Source organism: Parambassis ranga, chromosome 21, assembly GCF_900634625.1.
Source record: "Parambassis ranga chromosome 21, fParRan2.1, whole genome shotgun sequence".
In the NCBI taxonomy this organism is placed as follows: Eukaryota; Metazoa; Chordata; class Actinopteri; family Ambassidae; genus Parambassis; species Parambassis ranga.
In genome coordinates, this window is record NC_041041.1 from 3,626,130 (window position 1) to 3,650,535 (window position 24,406).

At 41.7% G+C, this 24,406-nt stretch overlaps 2 protein-coding genes across 2 annotated transcripts; one reads left to right on the forward strand and one right to left on the reverse strand.

Moving 5' to 3' along the window:
* Positions 1-4,522: 4,522 nt before the first annotated feature.
* fzd5 (frizzled class receptor 5) lies at positions 4,523-8,590 on the forward strand. The gene has a single exon (XM_028393245.1). It carries the CDS (start codon positions 5,171-5,173, stop codon positions 6,917-6,919), a length of 1,749 nt encoding a protein of 582 aa, XP_028249046.1. The 5' UTR covers positions 4,523-5,170; the 3' UTR covers positions 6,920-8,590.
* Positions 8,591-9,946: 1,356 nt separating this feature from the next.
* Positions 9,947-22,994, reverse strand: ccnyl1 (cyclin Y-like 1). Its single transcript, XM_028394107.1, has 10 exons — positions 21,983-22,994; positions 20,534-20,608; positions 19,566-19,609; positions 19,194-19,294; positions 18,777-18,812; positions 18,635-18,686; positions 16,204-16,323; positions 15,709-15,875; positions 12,119-12,281; positions 9,947-12,024 (listed from the first exon to the last, which is right to left on the reverse strand). Exons 1-10 carry the CDS (start codon positions 22,143-22,145, stop codon positions 11,908-11,910), a joined length of 1,038 nt encoding a protein of 345 aa, XP_028249908.1. The 5' UTR covers positions 22,146-22,994; the 3' UTR covers positions 9,947-11,907.
* Between the last annotated feature and the right edge of the window lie 1,412 nt (positions 22,995-24,406).

Below are 24,406 nucleotides of genomic sequence, written 5' to 3' on the forward strand. Positions count from 1 at the left end.
AATCCATCAAAGCTGCAGCAGATATTTCACTGGATTATTGTTAAAGAAGGTCTTGTCCATCTCCACAGTGAGATGCATGAATATCTACTGCAGGATTGGGGGGGGGGGAATTTGAAGTTAAACTGGCACTAAAATACCATAGACTCCCATTGAAAAACAGAATATATTAAAAAAATCACTATAAATAATCCATCAAAGCTGCAGCAGATATTTCACTGGATTATTGTTAAAGAAGATCTTGTCCATCTCCATAGTGAGATGCATGAATATCTACTGCAGGATTGGGGGGAAATTTGAAGTTAAACTGGCACTAAAATACCATAGACTCCCATTGAAAGATATATTTTAAAAAATCAATATAAATAATCCATCAAAGCTGCAGCAGATATTTCACTGGATTATTGTTAAAGAAGGTCTTCATCTCCACAATGAGTTTCATGACTATCTACTGCAGGATTGGGGGGAAATTTGAAGTTAAAGTGGCACTAAAATCCCATAGACTCCCATTGAAAAATAGAATATTTTAAAAAATCACTATAAATAACCCATCAAATCTGCAGCAGATATTTCACTGGATTATTGTTAAAGAAGGTCTTCTCCATCTCCACCTTGAGTTTCATGAATATCTACTGCAGGATTGTGGGGAAATTTGAAGTTAAAGTGGCACTACAATCCCATAGACTCCCATTGAAAAATAGAATATTTTAAAAAATCACTATAAATAATCTTTCAAAGTTGCAGCAGATATTTCATTGGATTATTGTTAAAGAAGGTCTTCTCTATCTCCACAGTGAGAATCATGAATATCTACTGCAGGATTGGGGGGAAATTTGAAGTTAAGTTGGCACTAAAATCCCATAGACTCCAATTGTACTCAGATTTTGATTATTATATCTATATTATATTTGATTGTTATTTGGTATATTTTGAGTAATATGCATAAATCTGGGTTATATTGACTTAAAAACTAAGCTTAAAACCAAAACCATACTCCTTTCACATCAGGCTGAGATATGTGAGATCATGTGGAACAAATATGAAGGATATGAAGACTTTTTATAGATACAATATTGCTATTATAATTTTTTTTTTAGGCATTCATCACACCCAAACTATTCGCAATAGGACAAATTTGATTGAAAAATCTGATTCTATGGGAAAAGTTAACCCTATGCAGCAAACATCAGATTCCTACATGCAACAGAACTTGACTATGGGTGAAAACAAAACAGCTCGTGGTGCCAGGTGGACTTGAACCCTGGACACTTTAGCGGAAGCACAGAGCCGCCAACATCCCTAACTTCGACTTCCTAACTTTGGCAGCTATTCCGTATGTTCTGTTATCATACCATGTGTCTTATCTGAAGGATGTATTATTAATAAAATATGGCATTTTTTGTGAGAACGTGTTGAGAATTTTACATACGAAGCCTGAGACACTGCAATAAAATGACATGGAGGCTAGTGACCTTCCATCAGATCATCACACGGTCTTCCACAGAGGATATGTCTGCTTCAGTTACAGTGCAGCACAGAAATTCCTGACACCTGGATGAACTCCTCCTGCTGAGGAAGACCGTGTGATGTGAACAAAAGCTCCACTGATGGACCTGTGTGCTGAAACACAGCTTGCAAGGTCAAAAATGAGCTTCCAAATGAGCTGACAAATGATAACGTGTCATCTCAAAAGGAGCTGAGGGGACTCAGATCCATGTGAATGAAGGTGCATGTAAACTTGCCTGGCTGAATGTGGATTTGTGTGAGAGAGCCGGGCGCTCAGGAGGTTCAGGCCGTGATGTATGTCGAGCAGCGGGCAAATTGAAGCTGAGTGTCGACCGCGCTTAATTGTCATCGCCAATTAGTGTATTGTGGGACGCCCACAATGGATCAACTGTAGCGAGTAGAACGAAGTCCTTTGTGCTTCTCCAGTGGCCTGCGAGCCAGTCAAGACTCATTTAGGGCCCGAACAACGACAGAACAGAAATGCCAACGAAAATGAAAACAAAAGACAGTTTAAGAAGGAAAAGGGGGAAAGGAAAAAAGGGAGGAGGTAGAGGGGGGACAACGGTCACAGAGGAGGGAAGGACTGGGCCTCTGCTCTCCCAACATGAGAGGGGAGTGTGTGGAGCACACACACACACAAACGAGCACCCCCACCCCGACATTTAGCGAGCTGCAACACAAAAGCTGGCAGGGCCCCAGTGTTCCCAGTGACCTGGTTGTTCAGAAGCTTGTTTGGCCTCATGGAAGCTTTCAGCAGGTCTCAGCCGAGCGGAGCGTCTCCATGCTTTCACCGAGCTAAAGGGCAAATCTGTTGTTTTTTTTACTTTATTAAAATGTCTTTTTAAGTAACAGTAAAGCATATGATGCTATTTAAACTTAAACTGTGTACCCTCCTTGACACTTGTGTGAGTGTGCACTCTTTTGGCCAATAAAGTCTGCTGTTTTTTTTAAATGTGTCTAAATCAACAACACAAGTTCAGTGTCATCACAAAATCTGCCTCCTGTGATGTTTCAGACGTTTTAATGCGTCTCATTCTCTTCCAGGAATCAGTGATTTTACTATCACAGTACAATCAGCTGGCACACGACAGCAACTCAAATATCAGTTTGTTCTCTGACTCTGCATGTGGATCTCTGTGCAGTGGAAATATGTTCAGTAGTAAAGGTGTGTTTAGATTAAACACAAAGAAAGGGGGTGTGATGGCAGCCAAGTCAACAACGCATCACATGCAGACGCAAAGAGACACAGATTAGGTCAGCAGTTCAGAGGTATTTGTTAGATATAAATAGAAATAGAACTATGGGGAATGTACAAAACACATAAACACACAGTTAAAGATTAATCCAGAAGTTTCTAGCTGAGTTATTAGCAGCTCCAACAACCACAGGAAAACACTACATTCAAGCATAAGAACTGTATCCTATCTGCGAAGCACGGTAGTGGTAGTATCATGGCATCATCAATAATTAAATCTGAACAACATCAGTGACTCTCCGCTATAATCTGCTTCACTGACAGTGTTAATCCATCAAATTAAGTTCACTACAGACAGTGTTTCATTCCCTCTTTAAGGGGACTTACTTAATGTAAGGGAAAGGAATTCGTTAGGTTAATGAGTGTCCTCACAGGTGAGTAGAAGTTTGTGTGTGTGTGTGTGTGTCCGTGGTTACCTGATCAGCCAGTGATACAGGTCATGCCTCCTCATGTTCCCCTGAAGTCTTAATCAAACAAGGCTGGCACCAGGGAAAATCACAAGTAATCACACCTACATGAGTATGACACGCACACACAAACACACACAGGAGACTGATGCCTTCCAGGCTGACACATGAACTCCTCACTGTTTGCTTTTATCTATCAGAGTAACCTGAGTGAAGGTAAATCAGATGCAGAGGGAGACTCGTCTTGGCTGATATGCTGAGCACACACACCTTCCACCACTAAACACACACACAAACACACCTTTGGAGACCTTTGTCCCTCAGAGAGCAGTGTGTCAATCGTCCAGCATGGCTGAAAAAGAAAGAGTAGAGACAGAAACAGTGTTTCATTCAGCTGTCAGACATTAACTGACCACATTCCCACACATGAAAAAAATGTTTTTTTTATCTTAAAGTATCAAAAACGTTCAACTTTCTGTTACAAGTTTAATAAAACTGTTTCAAAGTATAGTGTCTGAAATGCAAAATAACATGTATTACATATGTGTGTATGTGTGTGTGGTCTTTTGGTGGCAAGACCTCATCCATCATGCGATACCTTCATGTTCTCCTGGTAAACTCCTACATCTTAATGCAGGAAGTCATAAATACAGCTCACTGATGCGTTCTTGTGCTGCAGGAAACTGGAGAGACTCTGTGCCACCAGTTACATGCATGGCGGTGGCTGCTGTTTACTGCCTCACTGCTCACAAAGTGATCTCATAAAGGACTAATCCAGATTAGAAACCACGAGTCTCAAGAGGCAAGCAGAGTTTTGACAAAGTAAAAGCTGTAAAATCAATAAGAAGTTGTTTTCTTCTGATGTTGGATTATTTTTGCTGGTGCATCAGCTTCGACACAAGTTAAATACCTGTGTCCAAGCTGATGCATCAGCAAGGCAAGTCACCATAATAATGATTACTTTTTTTGTCCATTAATTTCTCTGCCTTTGTTAAATTTGGACACATTTATTTTACTTTTATTATTTTTACATTTAAGCCCTAATGTATTTTCCTACAGTAAATATAATTGTATACACATAGGCTACATTTGACCTCTAACAGTCTGTCATATTTATGTTTCTTCTCAAAACTGTGGTTTTACATCAAAGTGTGCAGCCACAGTTCCAGAAAATGGTTTTAAAACGTTAAATTTAAACACTTTAGCCCACTTTTTTTCATTTTAATTATTAGAGAGAGAAAGAAGTGCGTTCATGGTGGGAGTCGTGACATTTCCGACGGCCCTGAAGGCACCACACGCTCTATGTGGTGAGGAGCTGCTGCAGCTTCAGACGGACTTTATTCCGTCCTGAGGCTCAGAGCGCGCAGCCGCCGCACGCTGCGGACTTCATAACACGGGACTAGTTTTCACCCTGAAGGACTCCTCGGATTAACGCTGTCATTTGTCTTTTCTTTTTGAAACTACAGAAGCAGCAGAGAGGACACATGTTGAAAATAAAAGTTACAGACCGGAGTGGGAGGCGCACGGTGGATTTACGCATCTAAATCCGGAGACTTTTAGATAATTTGAACAAGTAATCCGTGATTTTTTTTTTTTTTTTTTAGTTTTTTATGGATCGCTCTGACTGCTTTTCACCCACAGTGACTCTAATAATGAGACTTTTTATGGCGCATGCGACCTTTAGAGAAGAAACGTGGCTGGTAAAAATGTTACAGGGTCGTTAAATTTATTGGGAACGTGACCGCAGGAGATGAACTTTCTCCGTAATGATTGTGGGCGCTCTGTTGAATGATTGACAGCGCTGGCAGGTCGCTGATGAACTGGATTTACCACCAAGAGCAGTTTGAACCTTTCAGAAGTGGAAAGGTGTTTTTTCTGATCCTGATTCATCCAGAAGAAGAAGAAGAAGAAGAAAGTTTTCAATCCAGATTAAGATGAACTAAAAGAAGCTCCAGGACCCTCAGATTATTATTTTTTCGTTATTCTGAATTTTAGTATTTATTTCATGGCTCCTTCTGTGGGACACATGCAGAGCAGCAAGGTGCTGCTGCGGCCCCCTTTCCTGCTGCTGCTCCTCCTCTGGTGTCCTGGTGTCACATTAGGAGCCTCCAAGGACCTGGTGTGTGAGCCCATAACTGTGCCCATGTGCAGGGGTATCGGCTACAACCTGACCTACATGCCTAATCAGTTCAACCACGACACCCAGGAGGAAGTGGGATTGGAGGTGCACCAGTTCTGGCCCCTGGTCCGGATCCGCTGCTCTCCAGACCTGCTTTTCTTTCTATGCAGCATGTATACTCCTATCTGCCTGCCGGATTACCGTAAACCACTTCCACCATGCCGCTCTGTGTGTGAACGGGCCAAGCGGGGCTGCTCCCCTCTGATGAGTCAATATGGCTTCGAGTGGCCTGAGAGGATGAGCTGCGAGCAGCTGCCCCAGCTGGGTGACGAGACCTTGTGCATGGACCAGAACAGCAGTGAGACCACCACGCTGGCTCCACCGTTCCCAAAGCCAACCCCTAAAGGCAGGAGCAGACCCCCAAGTGCCCCCCAGTGTGACAGGGAGTGCCGCTGTCGAGACCCCTTGGTCCCAATTAAGAGAGAGACCCACCCCCTGTATGGCCGGGTCCAGACAGGCCCCCTGCCAAACTGTGCCCAGCCCTGCCACCAGCCCTACTTCTCAGCTGACGAACGCGCCTTCACCAGCTTCTGGGTGGGACTCTGGTCAGTGCTGTGCTTCATCTCCACCTTGACCACTGTTGCCACCTTCCTCATTGACATGGAACGCTTCAAGTACCCAGAGAGGCCCATCATCTTCCTCGCTGCCTGCTACCTCTTCGTTTCACTGGGTTACATCATCCGGCTGGTGGCAGGTCATGAGCAGGTGGCATGTGGTGCCAGCAGCCTCGGAGGTGACCAGCTGCACATCCTCTACGACACCACGGGCCCTGCTCTCTGCACCCTTGTCTTCTTGTTGGTGTACTTTTTTGGCATGGCCAGCTCCATCTGGTGGGTGGTGCTGTCCTTCACCTGGTTCCTAGCTGCAGGGATGAAGTGGGGCAGCGAGGCCATCGCTGGCTACTCACAGTACTTCCACCTGGCTGCCTGGCTCATCCCCAGCGTCAAGTCCATCGTGGTCCTGGCTCTCAGCTCTGTAGACGGTGACCCTGTGGCTGGAATCTGTTATGTAGGGAACCAGAGTCTGGAGAACCTGAGGGGATTCGTACTGGCTCCTCTAGTGGTTTACCTCTTCACTGGTTCACTCTTCTTACTCGCTGGTTTTGTTTCTTTATTCCGCATCCGGAGCATCATCAAGCAAGGTGGCACCAAGACAGACAAACTGGAGCGCTTGATGATTCGCATTGGGCTCTTCACGGTGCTGTACACTGTCCCCGCCACTATCGTGGTGGCCTGTCTTGTCTATGAGCAGCACTACCGGCCCGGATGGGAGCGCGCCTTGGCCTGCTCCTGCCTGTCTGAGCGCCAGCGATCCGGCCTGGGTCCAGACTATGCCGTTTTCATGCTCAAGTACTTCATGTGTTTAGTGGTGGGCATCACCTCAGGAGTCTGGATTTGGTCGGGTAAAACCTTGGAGTCTTGGAGGAGGTTTGTGGCTCGATGCTGCCCCTGCTGGCTGCAAAAGGCCACAGCGCCTCCGTCGATGTACAGTGAGGCCAGTACAGCTTTAACTGGACACACTGGAAGTGGGCTGGCATCAGGGATGTACCATAAAGCTGCTCCGTCCCATATATGAACAGAAGACGCTCATACAGTCTGTACAGTCTCATCTCACCCTAGGATCCAAACAGAATGTGGTTAAGGACTAAATACCAAGACAAGTGACAGGATCAAACTCAATGGACCAAAAAGATTCTGAGAGATAAAAGGGAAAACACAAACAGGGTAATCTGGATCCTTACTACCTGCTTATACCGAGCACTGAGATAGAAATCATATTTATTTATGTGTATACTGTACATATGTGCTGTAAAAAAAGATGTGTGATATGTTTAGTCTATAACCAACCAACGCCACAGGTTACGTGACACACCAGAGAAACAAACCCTATCTGAGCTGTTTAAATGTGATTTGAGTTGTATAAATGTGTTGTTGTGTGTCTGTGTGTGTTGTATATGATGAAAGAAAAGTTCTCTGATGACCTCTGTGTCAGTCAAATCTCTCAGAAGAGTTTCGTCCATAAACTGTAAACAGTGATGATACAGGATGTGAAAGGGATCTTGGTCTTTACCCCCATCTGCTGGTTCACAGTGGAGCTGCTCACCAACATGACCAACAGCATTAGACCACAGACCCTCTGAGATGCCAGCTTTAACAGCCTGGAACAAAAGCAGTGTTACTGTGAAAGATATGTTTTTAATTCTCATCTTTGTTGCCACAAACATTCTGCTGCAAAGATTTAATTTTGAGGACCTCTGCAGGTCCCTGAGCCTCACTTTGAGAAACACATTGTACTTTTCTACATAAAATGATGCTTGAATTACAGATGTCAAGCTCACAGCTAGTCACATAATCAAAGTGACGACTAACAGATCATCGTAAAAGCGAATAATTAAAGCAAAATAAGCAAATAATGAAAATTTGTAACACTTTATATTCAATATTTATTGATTTTGGATTAAAAACAGGCACATTTAAGACATTATGTAGGACCTCAAACTAAATCTAACAGGCACTTCAATTCATGGCCCATACGGACATTTAGGAAATAGTGAGAAAGTCAGGAGACTCCGGCAGATTATTGATGATTGACCACAAAAAAATCTTACATCTACAGAAAAAAAAATTATTGTACTAAAAATCTTTGTTTTTATTGTTTTGTATTAGTTGTAAATTGCACAATTTGCATTAATATTTGGTTAAAATAAGACCATTTGCAGAAATTTAAGCTCTCCTTGTGTTATTGTGAGTAATCACTCATCACCGTTTGTTGGCTGCATTCATGATATTTATACTTTACTAAAATCTGTACAATCTTCAGTGGAGATGTTGGCAGGGATCTGTGGTCCAATGTGGATTATCTGCTTGTAGCTGCACCATGAACTCAAGCCATCGTCCCCCCCCCTCACACACACACACACACACACACACACACACACACACACGGTGTATTAAAAGCCTGATGTATTGTGAATCTGAAGCTTTTCTCCCTCCTGTCACAAATTCTGATATTTTTATACATTGTTGTGTTGTTTAGAGACTTCCGTGTGTCCACATGCTAGATGTTATCTCTTAATTTATTAGTCTGACGTGTGTGAGTGAACGTGATGATGAATGCCAAAAATGCTAAAGACATTTAGGTTTATATGTTGAAGTGTACATCTGCTTTCACACCGATAGACAGAAGATATTAAAGGTATTGTAGATTTTGATCGGTATTGTGGAATTAAAATTGATCTGCTCTCAAGTTTTGGTGCGTCTCTTGTATGTCTGTGATTTTGGCCCAACGTGTGGGGGACACAAAGCTTTACCTATGATTTTGGATACACATAAAATAGTAAATTAGGAACTAGATAGAGCTGGGGGTTTGAGGTGAGAGGTATTATCTAGAAGTTCCAAGAAAGTCAAAGAGAGCAGAACAAGTTGAAAGAAAGCCAGTGAGAGATGTGTCTACAGAGCAGAGAGTAACTGCCAAGACACTAGAGCAGGATTTAACCAGGTCTGGAACTGACGTCTCAGAGAAGACAGCCACTAGGGTCTCCTGCCTGGTTGTAGACCAAGAAAAACCTCTGCAGAAAAGACACCTCCAAGCCAGACTGAAGTCTGCTAGTAACAACCTGCACCCAGACGACACATACAGAAAGTGTCATCTGATCAAAACACACAAAACGACAGCTCTCAGGCTGTTGTCAAACAAAAAAGGAGACACACAATTGACTATTAGCATCGAGAGGAGCTCATAATTTTGACCTTGTTATTGAATGACAGCTTCATAAGCAGGTGACAAATGTACAGTTCAGCTTGCTGAACAACAAAGGGTATTTTGGGTGTCTTCAATTGGAAGCTGTGTATATAAAGGTATTAAACCACTGCACAATCATGTAGCTACACAATATGCAGCTAGGGCTGGGCGTTATTACTTAAAATCAGTATCACAATTAATTGAAGCTTTTTCCTCGGTATCGATAAATGAATGATTGATTAATGTATTTTTTTATTACTTTTGTTGGGGGGGGGGGGGGATCTGTGCTGCAAGCTGCAGTGAAAGAGCCATGAGGACTACACACACACGTTTCTTGTGAAGTATGAAAAGTTTGTTTTTGTTCTTGTCACACCAACAGATTTTTCTGTTCTCCGGATAGTAACAAGCTATACAAAGCATTTTTTATTTTATTATTTTACAGCAACGTGACAGCACAGAACAGTAATAACCCAATCAACCGACATCGGTTAGATGGTCTAAATGTCGGTTTCGATATACTTTCAGTTAATTGCCCAGCCCTATATGCAGCTGTATAATTTATCTACTGATCAATCACCCCTGATACCAAACTGTATATAAAGTTAAAGGAAGTGTGAGCGCCAATACATGGTTAATAAGTGTCGGGATTCTATTTAAAAAAGAAGCAAAAAACTAAAACATTTATAATAAAAAGGATATAACAAAATAGGGTAAACATTTAGTTGAAATAGTCAAATGCAGATCCTTAAAATTGATGTTTAGTGACATGACGCCGAAGAAGAGACTGCTGCTGATTGGACAGGTTTAATCGCACATCGACCGATCACTCGAAGTCACACAAAACAATTTTCACAACATATCTTTGTTACATGATTAGTGTTTATTTAAAATACTCCATCTGCAAATGTGTTTTTTTTTCAATTAAAAACAAGACAAATTTCACAGCTAGTAGCCTACATAGTAAGCAAAAAGGAGGGGGGCATCCATCAGTCTCTCTCTTTTTTTTGTTTTTCTCCCCTCAGACTCTATGTAGTGTGTCAGGGAGGCTAAGACGAGCACGAGATTCTGTTGACGGGCTCTTTTAAGGTGGCAGGATCTGAGGGGCACAATACTGAGGCTGGACTGCATAGACCCCCACCCACAAATTATATCAATGTAACCGCTGTATGTAGCCGTTCAGTAACAGTACTGATCCAGGATCAGTGAATCCAGCGCCTGTGGGACACCGACTTTGACATTAACACCGATCACGATTTCCTGCCACGTGACGGGTTTTCTTACTTCACTGTGGAGTATTAATAGTCCAATACCTTGTAATATACGACATGCTAAGTCCAAAATTTACTGAAATATAATAGAACACCACTGGTATTATTGACAGCAAACAAGATGTCCAGCCTTCAGAGTGACGTTTGGTATCATTTACAGGAAGAATTTGTGATGCCTGTTAAAAAGGTGGAGTCTGGTGGTGTTTTGTTTGTGTTTTTTTTTATACTGTTAAGAATCCCAGGAAAAGATCGAGCCAACAATAAACTAATCCAACAGTATGATGTGTAAACCTGAGGAGTCACAAATCGTATTTCTCTTTCTCTCCTGACTGTAAGAATTTCACAGTCTAAGTATGAACTGGTTTCACACTGAAAATAGAAAACCACAAAGCACCGAGAAGCACTCCTTGCTTTCCTTTGGCAGCCATGTTTATCCCATGGCCACAGTAGTGTTCTGACCTGAGGGGCATACTGTGAGGGCAGCACAGTGGTGCAGTGGTTAGCACTGATGCAAGAAGGGTTCTGGGACCTTTCTGAGTGAAGTTTGGAGTTTCCCGCTGTACAGCGAAGCTAAAAAGAAATCGTAAAAATCGTGGCTTTAGGTGTGTGTGGTTGTTGTCTCTGTACGTTAGTCCTGCAGCAGACTGGCAACCTGTCCAGGGTGTACCCTGCCTCTTGCCCATTGACAGCTGGGATAGGCTCCAGGACAACGCGGGTTAAATAAAATTAGATGGATGAGCGTAGTGTGGAGCAAGTTTCTTTGTGTGAGCTGGCGAGACTCACTTTGATGGCATCATCAAAATATAGGTGGTTGTCCTTAAAAATGGATTGTTTCCATTTGAACAGAGCCTGGTGCAGTCCTGGTACCTTTAGTTCAAGTGTTCTTGGCTGTGTTTTAAAGTCAAAGTCACTCAAATCAAATCTAAGAACTTTATCTGCCCCCTGGGGGGCAATTCAGGAGCACAAAAGCAGCAACTAGCCAGGTTAAAAGAGCCTCCATCATGAGCTCCTAACCGATTTTTTTTACCCACATGATGAATAAGATCATTATATGCGTATCTACTGGAAATGTCATATGAAGAGTGAGAGAAGAGCAGACAGATCAACAAATGCCCGTTCAGCATTTTCCCTGATAAAAACTCAAAAACAAGAGTTGTGGCTTCTGACCGCTTGCTTTTGCCTCGCCTCAGCTACAGACTCGCAGTGTTAGATTAACTTTGTTGTTTTTTTTTAATCTTTTCCTGGGATTTGTCGACATAAACACAGAACACCACCAGCCTTTCCAACCCTAAGTTTACCCCCGACATATATCAACTCCTTCAGAGTCAGTAATATCTAACACTCTTGGAAACGAGGGACAAGGAAGAAATAAATAACATATTTCTAAAAACGTCAATTTACGTAAACACCTTAACTGCACCTCTGTGATGGAAATTACCGTATGGGCAGGTCATGACAACATTTCAGGTCACATGACTCTGCGAGGCGGCCATGTTTGTCCGGGGCTGGCTGTGGGTTAGCTGGGCTTTGAAAATCAGAGGGCAGCAGTCTGGCCTATGAGAGCACAGCATTGGAGCGTCGTATACCGATCAGGTTGTCTGCGCTGAAGGATCGTCTCATTGCAGCTCGGCTCAGGTCCTTGTACTTGTCTTCACATAGTCTGGAAATGGCCTAAAGGGACAATCACACGACACAATGGCTTCTAAGTCGTTCTAAAACTTTACTGCACATTAATGTACGGGTCACGAGGAGTAGAGTATCTCACCTCTAGTTTCTGGGCTCGCTGGTTGTTAAGGGGCTCCAGAGGGAAGCTGAGGTTGTTGTCGTCAGCCAGCTGGCGCAGGTCAAAGTAGTACTTGGCATAGACACTGGCTGGCACGTTAATATTAAACTGGAGGAGTTCAAGGAAGTGGCGCTCCATCTCATTCCTGTAGGGCAGGGAGACAGCAGAGGATTATTCCGGGAAGCCAGAACTTCGACCGAAACGACCAGAAACTTTAAGCCAAATTTTATAAATAGTTTTTTAATCAACTATTAAAATAATGTGTAGAGTCATACATTTTCTTCTTTGTAAACAATCTCAAATACAAAAGTAATCTTGACAGGCCTCGAAAGGAATTAAAACTTTATCATTTCAGAAACCGGCTGTGTTCCTGTTCAGGTCTCACTATGAAAAAAGAACCTGGAGGTCTGTGTATGAATTCTGATCAGGCACAGAGATACAGAGAACAGTCAACAAGTCGACAGAAAACATTTCAACTCTCAAAGAAGAAGGAGAAAAAAAACTTCATCTGAGGCTTGTTGAAGAAATGAAGCCAAGGTGTATCAGTTATTTGTGTATTGACAAGGTGGAAAGAGTCTGTGGAGAAATTCAATCTTTTCCTCAAAGCTCTCTCTCTCTCTCTCTCTCTCTCTCACACACACACTCACACACACACACACACACACACACACGGGTAATCAGACATGTATCTCCAAGCACTTAGTTGGAGTATCACAGCTCATCTTTTTCCAGACTACAAACTCCATCATCCTTCCTCATCATCACAGTCACGAGAAAATCTAAGGGAGGTGGTCGCCAAGGAGACAGCATCCAGGATGCTTTGTTGGTCAGCAAAGGTGGTGTGAGCGAGTGTGAGTGTGTGTGTGATGTCTGGTCTCCCAGGGCAACTAATGGAGCGGGCGAGAGCCAGGGCCATTATGTAGAAGCAGTGAGAGCACTTGAGACCCTCCCATCCATTTCTCCCTCTCTACCTCTCTACCTCTCTCTCTCTACTCTTCCTCCCATCCCTCCATCCAGACCCAGCAGGGCTCACAAAGACACTTCAATGGCAGCAATGAAAACAGAGCTGAGAGAGTGTAGGTCAGACATATATGAGAGGAAAGAGTGAGGGAGTCAGAGAGGGATGGGGGCTCACAGACAGAGGACACGCATGGAGGCAGCGTACGCATCTATCCAAATCACAAAAAACAAGGAGGCACTTTCAACCTCTTTCACACACACACACAGACACACACACACACACGTACCAACAAGGAAAGCAATTGTAGGAAATAAAGCCCAGGTCCTCCAAGTGCAGCCCCTGGCCTCTTCACTGGTTATAGCCTGAGAGACAGCATAGATGCTGCAGCTTCCATCTATGCCAGCACTTCTTCTGTCGGCTCTGAGTGCATCTTTGTTGTTATATTCCTTTTTATTATGAGGGCAAGCTTGTGGTGGGAGAACCCAATTGTATAGTGAGGAACATTCTTTTTCTTTATCAGACCTGTCTCTCAGCCAGAAACAAGCCCCCCCCCAAAAAAAAAATGTATGAAATGTAGAAATTAGTTTATTAAAATAAACCGCTACTTGATTAGAGATTTAAATTTTGCAGTATTAATTAACAAATAACAGGCCACTCAGTAGTGGTACAACCAAATGTCCCGCCAAAACCACATGTTCCCAGGACTTTCTGGGGTGAGTGCTTCCAGCAGGTGCAGCCATTATAAGCACAACAGCACAATACATTCAGTGTCGCTACCCATTTTAACAGCATACTGCATACTAGTTCCTACTGATACGACAAATAAACTGCTTGGACCTTCCCGCACCTCTACTCCATACATTACAGGGCAGTAGAATGAGTTTGCTCATACAAATACCGGGACTTTATATTGGACACAACAAGGCAACTAAGTCATAAATAAAGCAGCTTTTGGTGATAATATTTGGGCATATAACGTAGTTTATCTCATTGGTAACCGCGTTTCACCTTTAATCGCCTATTGGTTTGCTGCGTTACCAGCTCTGTCTGTGCTGAGTTAGGGTGCACAATTTTCCATTATCAATAACGCTGCTCGTCTTCGCTGTGCAAATATCCGCTGATTCTGGTTTTCTTTCAACAGTCTATAGGCCTCAGACACTGAGGAGGAGCGGGCGGATCAGCTGCTGTCGGTGTGTGTGCATGTGCGCTTATGTGTGTGCGCGTGTGTGAACGGGGGAGAGAGAGTTGTGCGGAGTTCAATGATCGGAAGGATAGCTATGTTATAAATTCGTGTTGGCGAAAAAAAACTAGGGTTGGACGATATTGGCAAAAAAATTAATCACGATTATTTGTGGCATTTAGCCGATAACGATTAATTTGACGATTAATTGATGACAGTTGCACTTACATGTTTTTGACTCTAAATTGGCACAGTGTTCTAGCATGATACCGACAAATCATCAGTCAAGTTAACTACTTCATTCTAACAGGCTAAGCTGGTGATTAGGCACCAACCAGCCATGGAAATATGTATTGATAATATTGAGGCACAAACTGCTTCAAAATAATAATGAAGCAAACATTTAAAGTAACTTTGTCCTTCAAATGTTTTTATCTTAAGGTCACAAAGCAGCATGTCAACATTAAAATTAAACAGACAAATAGACAAACAAAGTTCAGAAAAGTCACATCAGTGATTATTTCAAGTTAAAAAATGTGTCTGCGCAACTGAACCTGTGACTGGAATATGTCCCACACTAGAGCATGTTTTCACTCAGACTGTAGAACAGCAGCAGAAAAAACAAACAAATAAACAAACCGGACAATTTCACATTTAAATGTGTGTCTGTGCAAAACAACCTACGTTACGTTCTTCCAGCGCTTCGTTTGGTCGTAAGGAGCACGATGACTAAACGTATCGCGGATTCTCGGCTGAGTGGAATTCTTTCCAATATCTGCTGGAGGAGACTTCGCTGTTGTAATGTTTCCTATCTTGCTGTGGAGTCCGTAAATAAAGATCGGAGTTCATTCATTTGATACGAGCAAAAATTCAGTTACTATAGCAACAACCAACGCTCCACGCTTCACCTAATGCATGTCGCGGCACTATATACAGCTGTAGTGTAGTGTTGTGTCCTCTTATGGTGACAGACGTTGAACTTATGTTAGGAACGTGCTGTTCCGCATTATTTAACTGAACACCACTGCCTTCCACCATTATTGTTATTGTGGGCTCACATGTGCGCGGGTGATGGTGAGACTACGCTGCAAACAAAAAAGCGTCATCATGACGAGGCACTAATCGCCGTAATCGATAAGTGGCAAATATTAATCGATTACAGTTTTTCTGACGAATAATTGCACACGATACGATTTTGCACAAGCCTAAAAAAACCCACTGAAACAATTTGTGGCAGAGGATTGTTCATTATGTGGCGGGCCGCCACGAATTAGTCTATGTGTGGGAAACCCTGCATGCTTATTTATTACATTTGACAAGTGTGGAACTGTAATTTCAACATATAACAAACAATTATCCCAACTCAAATTTGAACTCCTGCTGACCACTCTCCACATCACCATCTTTCTCACATGGTGAGATACAACTCACATGTCCTCCACCGTGATGTCTTTGAGGATCTGGCAGTAGTCGACATTCCACACGGCCTGGTCGTCCCAGACTTTGGAGGCCAATAAGATGGCTCCCAAGACGATGCGCTTCCAGTTGGTGGGGCAGATGTCCAGCTCAGCGTAGGTCAGCAAGCGCTCCAAGTACACCTGAGGGAAGAAGGATGTTTGAGTCAAAACATTGATTAATCTGATAAAGTTTTTAATAAAGTAGATGAGTATTTAATATTCCTCTCATTAGTCAGTCCTTTTATTATTCATGAAAAGTCTGTCTGTCCTCAGATGATTGATGATTTTACTCATTGTGATGACCAAAGTCTGTGTTATGCTGTTTGGGACAAGTAGGTGTGCAAGGGTTTACTGCCATCTGGTGGCCAGTTGATGTGATGTGATGTTGTTGTGTGCACTGCACTTCAGATGACAGGGCTTAAATCTCAGTTATATCTGTGAATACAAAAAGCTCAATAGAACCACTTACAAGTGTGACGATGGCACATTCTGCAGTCAGCTGTGCAGCACTAAAGAGCGTCCTGACGAAGCGGTAGATCAGTTTGTGTTCTGGGTCTACACGGGAGTAGTCATCTGGCACTGGCTCTCTCTGTGTTGTAGGAACAAACACACATTCATGTCTAAAGGAAGCTAGGAGGATAAGCAACAATGCTACTAATACTACTTGTGGTTGACGCCATCTTTTCTTTGGAATAGCTCTACATTAGCAAAAGTTATTAAAGTTGGCAGTGTAAGAACATTGATACACTTGTGTCGTTATCACATGTATATGAGGGCACAGAAACCATGAATACACAGTAATCACAAGAGAGGACAAGGCAGAGCTCATGACAGAAGAAGAGGGATTTAAGTGTTAACACACAAAGCAAAGTGTTGTGCTGGGACACCACAATCCTTCACATGGACACACAATGACATTAAAAAGAGTTGAAGGTAATGGTTAAGTGGTAGAAGTCATTTCCTGCATTTCAGAACAAGCCTAAGCTGTTCTACTAGATCCCCTTTGTGGGGTGCTTTTTCAGTTGTTGCACTCAGAATTTAAAATGTAGTAGTGTGCTTAGATTTGTAGAATTATCTTGAAGATAATTGTTGCCTTGCTTCAACCTTCTGAACGAAAATGACCTAGATGACTGAGAATCTTCAACAACATAGTTGTAGTGTACTTAAATTAATATAAACTAAAACAAATTAAAATGGCATTTAAAGGTCGGGTAGGAGATTTCATTCTGATGCACTTTTTGTTAAATTAGTGTAACTTCTCTTTACAATCCGACCGATTAGTTCGGCAGTGTGACATTAAAACGAAGAATATGAATCATCTGTGGAAGCTATAAAACGCTAAAAACATCAGCCAACCCTGCGAGGCGCACCTGCGCGGAGTATTGGCTGGTTGTCACTCTCTTCCTGCTCTGCGCGCACCAGAGAGGTACGTGCACGATGGCCGAAGTCACAGACTGATTGGGAGGCGTGGCTTCGGGGTGAGCTCCGAGAGAAAGGGGCGTTTGTTTACTTTCAAAATCTGGCTGACTCTCACTGAGTTTTCAAAATCTCCTACCCTACCTTTAAGATAAAATCAATCTCTAAACAGGTGTGTTTAAGAATTAATTTACTTCTAAAAACTCAAGATGCCACACAAGAATTGCTATAAATCACTCAAACTGCAGACTGACTGTAGACAGTAGTCAACTAATTAAATATAAAAATGAACTGTACTGCATAAGCAACAAGGTCTACCATGTCTATTGTTATGACAATAGTCATATGTTCTGTGTGTGTGTGTGAGTGTTCTCCCTCCCCGCCAACAGGGGGGAGCATTCTATTGGTTTTACAGCTGGATGACGTGGAGCTCGAGGATTGGAGGACACAGATGGGCTCTGAATTTAAAAACCCTCCACATCAGCCACCCGATGCTCTTGCCCTCCGCTCCACATCCCGAGAAGACTGCGTTCGATTTGTTGATTATACGTTGGACATTAGATTGTGAATAGTATTTTGTGTAATTTAGGTTTGTTGTTTGATTTTCGCTTTACCTAGAGTAATTGAATTTAAGTTATTACTACATACCAGACACATTCGAGTAGGGGTGAGAAGCCGTTTTTGTTTATTCGTTTTCTCCTGTTTTTTGTTAGGAAGTCAGGGAAGTCACCTGTATTTTTGTTTGAATCTCTTTTATTTTGTTTAGGAAAGACAGGAGCTGAGAACCTTAGTTGTTTTGTTTGTTATTTTGGCATTGCTCACCCTGAAGGTTTCTGTTGTCTCGGTTCGTTTATAAATAAATTTATATAAATTCCATTCGTCGTTGATATTTTTCATATACCTTGGGAACTGGAACAGGAGGGAAGAGTCACTTTATGCTACAACTAGGTTTCCCCTAGGCCGGTTGTAACATTATAGTTTCTCCATTTTAAACTACTCATGTCTTGTTTTCTTCAGGAAAACTGTAATATGATCGGGGGGTGTGGCAAACCAGACATCATCAATGAGCAGATGAGCATGTGTGTCTGCACACTTTGTTTCTTAGAGCCTCAGGCTGCATTCTAGTGACCAAACTACTATAATATTACACATGGCTGAAAAATAATCAGTATGTCAGATAACAAAATACCACGATGTGCTACGACATCTAGTCACAATCCTTTTCTGACTAGTCTGACCCACCGTCCTGCATCTGAGAGAAAAGAAATATAGCGCCCTCTTATTTTGTCAACAAAATATTAGTAAAACAGGGTCAGAAATGAGTCTGACAGAAGTCAATCATATTAGTGTTTAATGTGATTGATGGAAAAGACTACATAATAATATAATAAATGACTGTGCAAAACATCTGGCTTGAAGGAGCCCCTTCAGTTTTTGAGGATGCTTGACCACATTTCAACAAAAACCATCTTCACTGTACTCACTGATAAAGGGTGCAACTTCTCATCAAAGATGTCCAGCGACCTGTCTGAGTCCCTAAAAAACAAACAACGCATCTGTCAGTGCAACTCACATCCATACAGTCCTTGTTATGGCAGCATAATGTAACAACTGATTTACACCCACCTGTTTTTGATGTGGTAGTATATTGCTAAAGTGACACTGAAGACAGAGGAGAAAGACAGTTGGATTAGTTCTGAATTCCATAATAATATCATAGAGTGTGTGTGTGTGTGTGTGGTGTCGTCAAAAAAGATTTGACACATTCAATTAGAATACATTTAAACACATCGAGATAATCCTGATGAAGTGTGATTATCCAGGCTCAATAAAAATAATGTCATTACAGATGACGGCCCCAGACGAGGTGTTACAGCATCTGTTTTAGTCACGCATGCGATAAGCATTACTTCCGGATTACAGCGCTGTGATGTAACAGGATTTTCTCATGTGAAATGACTTCTGGACAACACAACACAATACAATACAATACAGTACAGTACAGTGTTTGTGTTTCTGTGTGTGAGAGAGTGAAATTCTCACCATTTAATTGTGCTTTTGAGGTTTGGCTGGCTGACGGTGCTGTCGTCTATGAAGATGGTGGAACAAGAGCTGTATTTCTTAGACAGCGGACCAGGTGATACCTTCAGACATTAAAAAAAACACACACTTAACAGCTTGTTAAGGGTAAAGGGTAAAGGGACATGGATCAGTTTTGGTAGGTGAATTTCTATAGATCTGTAACAATTGGTAAGGAGCTAAAACACAAAAAGGTCAACAGTGAGAAATGTAATTAAGAATAAATTTAAACATAAATAAAAAATAAACCTACACCCACAGTAGGTTAAATTACAATCTAAACACATCAAAGAAAAATATCTTAATACCTTTTTGCACAAAGATTCAGATACTCACATGACTGATGTGGTTTATGTGGTTGCTTTTCCTTTTATCTCGTACTATAAAGGAAGAAAAACATTCTGTCACATTCTGAAAACATAGATATGTTGAGTTTTGAAAGCTTCATTGACCACTGCTTTCTAAAATTAATGTAATTTAGCACCAGAGCCACTGTGTACATTTATCCAAAGACCAGGACAGCAGCAGAGTCACCGGGAGCGCTGTCAATAAGAACTGCAAACTATCCTACCGCAAAACCACATTTGGATGATCAGCACTCTCTAAAAAGTGCAGTCACATGTAGAATCATTTGACGTTAAAACTAATAATGATCTTCAAAACTTTTGCAGCAAAGGTTAAGAACTGGCTGAAGACAAAGCAAGAATGCACCCACTTCTGAAATGTATGTTTGGTCTGACTGCTTTTTGAATGTGTATAAATTGTATTATGTAAATGTGAAACAAGATCCTCATTTCTCTGTAAATTGTTAATGTGTTTATATTGGTATATTGTTGTTATTTTACCGTTCTTTGTTTAAAAACCCAACCAGGGACAAGAGTCGTGAATTAGCTTAAATGCTATATACTCTTTGTGCAAAACATCATCTGTTCAATATGTTCACTGCATTGTCCCTGATAGATAAATAAATCAATAATCACCCTATAAGTGCAAATTAACACAGTGACACACAGGAAAAGAATTCCTGGAAAACAGCATTGAAGCTGCAGCAGTCATCTGCCAGTTATGACACACTTTCGCTTGTGGCTTTCTGGCAAATTTACTCATTTGCTGAACAATTTTAATGAACTTACATGTAAATGTATGACAGTAAACTACAGTTCAGAGCTGAAACCTGAAACATCTGTAAAAATCTTCTAAACTAAATCAGGCATGTCAGATGTTGCTGTTCACAAGATCTTACAGAAGACAATTGACATGAATCACATCTCTGTGTGTATATGCGTCATGTTAGGATTGCTCACCGTCTGTCTGAGACTTGCAGAGGAAGATGGTGCTTGCTCGGGCATGGTCTGATGGATTAAACTCTGAGGCCAGCTCTGAGGAAACAACGAAAATGTATTCAATTAGTCTTAATATCCAGAATGGTAACAAACACACCTTATATGTGAGATGTGGGGATATTTAGCGCTCCTGACTAGATTAACAAAGCAAAGAGCTTACACACAACTAAAACACATCAACACATCACAATCAATTGTTATTGATTATGAATAAATAATGCAGAGAAATAAAGCTTCAGAGACAAACAGGAAGTGAAGCTCACAGACTGTAAGACCTAAAACCAAACAACATAAAATAAATCAACCAAACTGTGGACCTTGTAAATATGATTCATGTGAACTGTAGCTGTATCAGATGCTATTGTAGCAGTGTCTTTGTGGACACAATGCAAAGCGCATTACATAAAAGACAGGGGATTAAGTGATGGATGCATTTGTGAAGTGAGGACAGCAAGGAATGCAAGAAGGACTGATGGACTTACTTTGACCCTCACCCAGCCAACAGCTGGTCTCAACATACTGCGCTCACTCGCTCACACACACACACACACACACTACTGTTCATAACGACGTGAATGGAATGAACCCTGTGCATGTCTGGGAATCAATGAAGAGTGGCGACACAAGGACTAATAGTACCAAATTAAGCTTGGGCCCACATCACAGAGAAATATGCCTGATGTTTTCCTGATCATGTGACTAAATCACATTGTCAGGAAGAAACCTTGATGTTGCTGAACCTAATTTGCACTTCTGGCTTTGGATGACATTTGTTCGCAGGCACATCAGCTGCTTACAGAATGGTGTTTGTTCAGGTAGGTGCATGATCATCTGTAGGCCATGGAAATAAAAACATGATAATAACGACAACTTTTCTCTTTACTGCTCATTTCTGAGTGGTTACTGTGACACTGACAAGATGATGGGTTTGCTGTCATGTAATGTAATGCCACAACAGAATGATCAATATGACGCAGTACCTAACCAAACAGTGCCAAGCACGCCATCATCCTCAGCCCAGTGCTGGCAAAGGAAAAGGCAGTAAACAAGTTTGGCAGCTTTGGCAGTAGCCAAACAAGATGTGTGTGTGTGTGTGTGCGTACTTTCACTTTACATGTGAAAGACTATCAGGTTAGTATGTATACTAAACATTCCCCCTGTGTTTGTACCCACACTAGTAAAGTGTTTCTAACAATGACACAGGTAAGTAGGTGTGTGTGTGTGTGTACTTAACAGACAGCAGCTGTTAAGTTTGTGTGTTTGGGTGCTACAAGCAGGTCATTATTCACTGTCAGTGACAGGATTAAGACGAACCTCCCTGTAAACAAACACAGCTGAGATGTTTTTGGAAAATCAGGTTTAAGTTTTGTGAGCATGACAAGTGTGAAAGGTTATTAGCTTGACATTTACCATCAGGGACCTCTCTGTCGCTTATATGCTGCAGGTAGGGCACGGTGTTGTCATCGCTCACTTCAGTGCTGGTCGGGAACTCCTCCAGCCGCTCTGCCGGTTGTCTTGAAGGTAGTTTGGGGCTCGACTCGGGAGAGACGCAGCATGACACCGTGTTTCCCATTCCAAACTGGGTGTAAGCCTCACACTATTGCAACCAAGTCCAACTAGTGCAAATATCTGTGGTTAGCTAAAGTTAGCTTCCCACACCCTACAAACATTACCAGGCTATCGTCGGTGTACGCGCAGCACTATCTTTGAGCGTTAACACGCCGCTGTCCACCAACCCCCAGGAACTGCATTCCTGTCCATCTGTGGTTAAGCAATTAAACAGTCGGACAGCAGATAGCAAGAAATGCTCGCCTTGTTGTGGAAAATAATGTAGTCTTATCTAATATTCACCGTGCAACAACAACTAACAATAGTTACGTACATGTAGATGCTGCCAAGTCCATTCATTCATTCATTCAACATGCTAGAGTTTCACTGCTAAGTAGCTAACTAGCATTACAGCAGGCTAGCTAACTAGTTAGCTTGTTTCCTTAACTTTTCCCTACTCCGCATTAATTCTATTTTTTGCTATCATGTAAAGACAACTGACCCTACAAATCGAATGCGTCACAACTTCAAAAGCTCAAAGCTTGGCAAATACATTTTTATGAGACTTTCCAAACAATCCCAACGACGTCTTCGCACACTCGGCTCGCTGCGTCGCCAAATCTAGCCCGAGGCTTCTGCGGCCTCCAGCAGAAATCCAAGGTAAAAGGAGGAATATCCAATATCGGAGACAGGAAGTTATCAATGAAGTTAGCGTGACGGGGCTTTCTCCTTGATCCTCATTTAAAACCCGACTCTGGTAACTGGTCTGGACTCCCACATCAGAGCCTCCGCCCTGTCAGGATTTTGCTGTACGTAGACGCAGCCAGAGCCGCCATCTGTTGCCGGAGCTCACAACGGCACTACTTGGCACAGAGATGTGTAGACCCGCCCACTCAGGAATTATCTTCCCTCCTATTGGCTGACAAATCAAAACAAGAACCTTTACTGTCCGCTCATTGGTTAAATAGAGCTGTCCGTTAAAGACGATTTAAACCGATGAACTGTATTTACAACGCTACTATATTTGTCAGTCACCGATCCACACCCTTTTTTGACAGTGAAAACTGAAGCCCGACCCTCTATTGCGCTACCTACCTGTCAATCAAAGCATCCACAATCATTCAAACAACAAAAATATGTGTTATAAATGTATATATTATTGTAAATAATAATAAACTTGTATTTACAAAGTACAAAAATACATAAAAATCTTCAAGAGCAGTTTATTGTGACATAGAAAGTGTTTACAAAAAGAGTGATGTAACGTCAGATTAACAGCACTTTGAAATAATGGCTGGTATAATTTTATAATGCGACAACGTTAAAACAAACGGTATATGATGCATCATTTGGTAACCTTGTCTCTACAAGATACTACGGTATCTATATTGTAAAAGTGGCATTATATAAACTCATCACATTAAAAGTTAGAAAAAACATCATCATTACTGTTCTAGAAATTCTATATATATATATATATATATATATATATAAATTTTTATATATACTTTTACACATATGGATAGCAATCTGTTACATGCACAAATGAGGCCTGTGGATACACAAAAATCAAAACACTGCTATAGTTGGAAAGATACATCACAAAGCTGAAATTACTATATCAAATGAACATGAGAAGATTATTACCTTTTTTTTCAGCACCAGCACTGGATGTGTGAATTACAAGGGGTGGAAAATATACAGGTATATGTAAATATATATATATTAGAATACACTCATCTCAGTAATATCATAATGGCACCATTATTATATCATTTGAGTGCTATCAATGCTTTAGAGCCCTGGCACTGATCACAATAATTATTACTAACTATGGGTTCTATCGAATGTACCGTTTGCTCTCCTCTGATCAATCAAGATAGGCCCAAGGTGTGATTTGTGCCATGACACAGGGACAACACGTACAGTACACGCTAACCTCACTGCCAACATGATGACCACAGAGGTTTATTTGAAGTCAGCGTGATGTTAAGTCAAGGTCCATTTAATAGCTTCAAGAGCTGTCAGACCAAAGACCACATCTGAGAGAAGACTTATTATTAACATCACACACTAAATTTATGCCAACGAGTCCATTTAATGTGCTGATAAGCACTGTGAGATACACTTGAAAGCTCCAGGAGAAGCTATGAAATGGACCAAAATAGAAGTTAGTGAGTCGAGTTGTTGTTTTCAAGGGAGCGATCACTAACAGTAATTTTATCCCCCCCCCCAAAAAAAAAAAAATATCACACACGATTTCCTGTTAAAATGAGCAACATCTTG

Coding starts and splice junctions, on each gene's coding strand:
- ccnyl1 (XM_028394107.1), bottom strand. CDS start 22,145: ATGGGAAACACGGTGTCATGCTGCGTCTCTCCCGAGTCGAGCCCCAAA. Junction 18,687..18,776: donor TACTACCACATCAAAAACAG/GTGGGTGTAAAT, acceptor TTTGTTTTTTAG/GGACTCAGACAGGTCGCTGG. Junction 12,025..12,118: donor AGCGAGCCCAGAAACTAGAG/GTGAGATACTCT, acceptor TTGTCCCTTTAG/GCCATTTCCAGACTATGTGA.
- fzd5 (XM_028393245.1), top strand. CDS start 5,171: ATGGCTCCTTCTGTGGGACACATGCAGAGCAGCAAGGTGCTGCTGCGG.